At 45.4% G+C, this 2,691-nt stretch overlaps 1 protein-coding gene across 1 annotated transcript; it reads left to right on the forward strand.

The window, feature by feature from the left end:
- The first annotated feature begins 1,109 nt into the window (after positions 1-1,109).
- Positions 1,110-2,467, forward strand: LOC102142797 (uncharacterized). The gene has a single exon (XM_015438480.4). It carries the CDS (start codon positions 1,166-1,168, stop codon positions 1,982-1,984), a length of 819 nt encoding a protein of 272 aa, XP_015293966.3. The 5' UTR covers positions 1,110-1,165; the 3' UTR covers positions 1,985-2,467.
- The last annotated feature ends 224 nt before the right edge of the window (positions 2,468-2,691 follow it).

Raw genomic sequence — 2,691 nt, forward strand, 5'->3', positions numbered from 1 at the left:
TCAAAGGACCATTTTGTTGCCAGTGAAAATAAGAAACTCTTTATTTCAAAAGATTAGCCAGATATGGAAATTGCTAAGCGTCCAAAACATTATGCAACTGATTCTGTCTTTTCCCCATTAATACACATGATGGAGTCATTCTCGTCCTGTTTGTTCCTGCATTTAAAACACACAATGGTGTGTATTTTTAAACTGCAATTCAAAGCAAGATATTTCAGTTTTCTGACTAACTGCTTTTAAACTTTTATTTGCACCGCTAAACATAAACATCATGTACCCAGACATATTACCCAGGCATGTTACCCAAGCATGTTACCCAGGCATGTTTGTACTCAGGGCCATCAACAGATGTGGAGGTCAGCATGGAAAAGATTATGTCAATTACAATTGAGCCCAGTCCCCTGTTTCAGGAATTGAGGTACCAAAGTGGAGTTGCTGTTACTATTAGAATTAGCATCATTGAATCTGTGTTTGTGTGACACAGATGAAAAATTTGATGAAAAATAAATTTTAACTCAAAATATTTTAAAATATGGTTTACATTTGTCACCTTGAGTTAATCACCATGTTCTAGTGCTGGAGGGGAAAACGTAGGTGGTGACAATAGTTCTGGCCACTTCAAGTTAGTTTCAGTTGTCAGGGGATCAGTCAATGTACTCTGTCTTAAAGAATGGTAATTCAGGGGAGGCACAGCAGCTCATGCCTGTAATCCCATCACTCTGGGAGGATCACTTGATTTCAGGAGTTCAAGGCCACAGTGAGCTGTGATCGCGCCACTGCACACCAGCCTGAGTGACAGAGCAAAACCTTGTCTCTAAAGTAATAACAACAATAAAATGATAATAAATAAAAATATATACTTTAGTTAAATGATGCTATTGATGTTGTTCACCTCTCTCACTTCTGGAAACAAGTTCTTATGGGTTATCTATAAAGTAGAAGAATCATTTATTTTCAGAAGATTCATAGCACTTAAGGAACACTTCCTCCCTGGGCAATTCCCTATAGGTGATGAAAAATAATGTCATAAATAATAACCAGGAAAATTCTGCTCATTGGTTCCAAATTTGGGAACCAGTGTATAAAAGGTCCAGATATTAGAAGGGGTCATCAGATTCTTGGAAACTCACCTCTGAACGGGAGCCCACCCTCCATCCCTGACACCATGACCCACTGCTGTTCCTCTTGCTGTCAGCCTATGTGCTGCAGGACCACCTGCTGCAGGACCACCTGCTGGAAGCCCACCTGTGTGACCACCTGCAGCAGCACACCCTGCTGCCAGCCCTCCTGCTGTGTGTCCAGCTGCTGCCAGCCTTGCTGCCGCCCAACTTGCTGTCAAAACACCTGCTGCCAGCCCACCTGTGTGACCAGCTGCTGCCAGCCCTCCTGCTGTGGGCCCAGCTACTGTGGCCAAACCAGCTGTGGGTCCAGCTGCTGTCAGCCTATTTGTGGATCCAGTTGCTGTCAGCCTTGCTGCCACCCGACTTGCTATCAAACTACCTGCTGCAGGAACACCTCTTGCCAGCCCACCTGCTGTGGGTCCAGCTGCTACCAGCCTACCTGTGGGTCCAGCTGCTGCCAATCTTGCTGCCGCCCAACTTGCTGTCAAACCACCTGCTGCAGGACCACCTGCTGTCAGCCCACCTGTGGGTCGAGCTGCTACCAGCCTTGCTGCCGCCCAGCATGCTGTCAAACCACTTGTAGAACCACCTGCTGCCAGCCCACCTGCTGCCAACCATCCTGTGTGACCAGCTGCTTCAGCACACCCTGTTGTCAGCCAACCTGCGGTGGGTCCAGCTGCTGTAGCCAAACTTGCAACGAGTCCAGCTGTTGTCTGCCTTGCTGCCGTCCCACCTGCTGCCAGACCACCTGCTGCCGTCCCACCTGCTGCCAGACCACCTGCTGCAGGACCACCTGTTGTCGCCCCAGCTGTTGCTGCAGTCCTTGCTGTGTCTCCAGCTGCTGCCAGCCTTCCTGCTGCTGATCCACTTGCTGCAGACCCACCACCCACCAGAGACATATTTCCTGAAACATTCTGTCAAAATTCCTATGCCCCCAAGAAACATTCCCTAAGCTTTTCTGAGAAACAACATTCTGACACTGAACTTTGTGATCATCTTCTTCCTACCATGCTTGGGATTCTACTGAAGGTATGCAGTCTACTTCACTTTTATTCTTCTTCATTTCCTCTGGATTAATGTGCCAGATGGTGGTCAGTCAGCTCCACCTAATTGACATGGACACATGGTCTCAGTCACAGGAAGTGGTCATCAGCTTTTGCCCCTGTGGAACTTAAAAAAAATTCTTAAGACTACACATCTAACTCTCTATAATGATCAATACTGATCACCTTTTTAGATATGCGCATTTTATTTAGTAGCCTCTGCCAGATTACTAAACTCTTTCATGATCACTTTTAATTGTCTCCCTACCTGGTCTTTCCTAATAAAATTTATATTATCCTGCATCTTATGGTATGATTTTTGTTCCATTTGTTTGTTTGTTTGTTTGCAGCAGTTGCTTTGTGAAGCCTTACTTTTGAGTTGTGGTTTATATTTATTATCTTGTTCAAGTCTCACAATGACCTACAAGTTGCACAGAGCAAACATTTTAGTGATGAGAAAATGATGTGCCATACAACTAGCAATAGACAAAAGAAGGTTCAATGACCAGGTCCTTTGAATCCAGGTC

This window comes from Macaca fascicularis, chromosome 16 (genome assembly GCF_037993035.2).
Source record: "Macaca fascicularis isolate 582-1 chromosome 16, T2T-MFA8v1.1".
Lineage (NCBI taxonomy): Eukaryota > Metazoa > Chordata > Mammalia > Primates > Cercopithecidae > Macaca > Macaca fascicularis.

Coding starts and splice junctions, on each gene's coding strand:
- LOC102142797 (XM_015438480.4), top strand. CDS start 1,166: ATGACCCACTGCTGTTCCTCTTGCTGTCAGCCTATGTGCTGCAGGACC.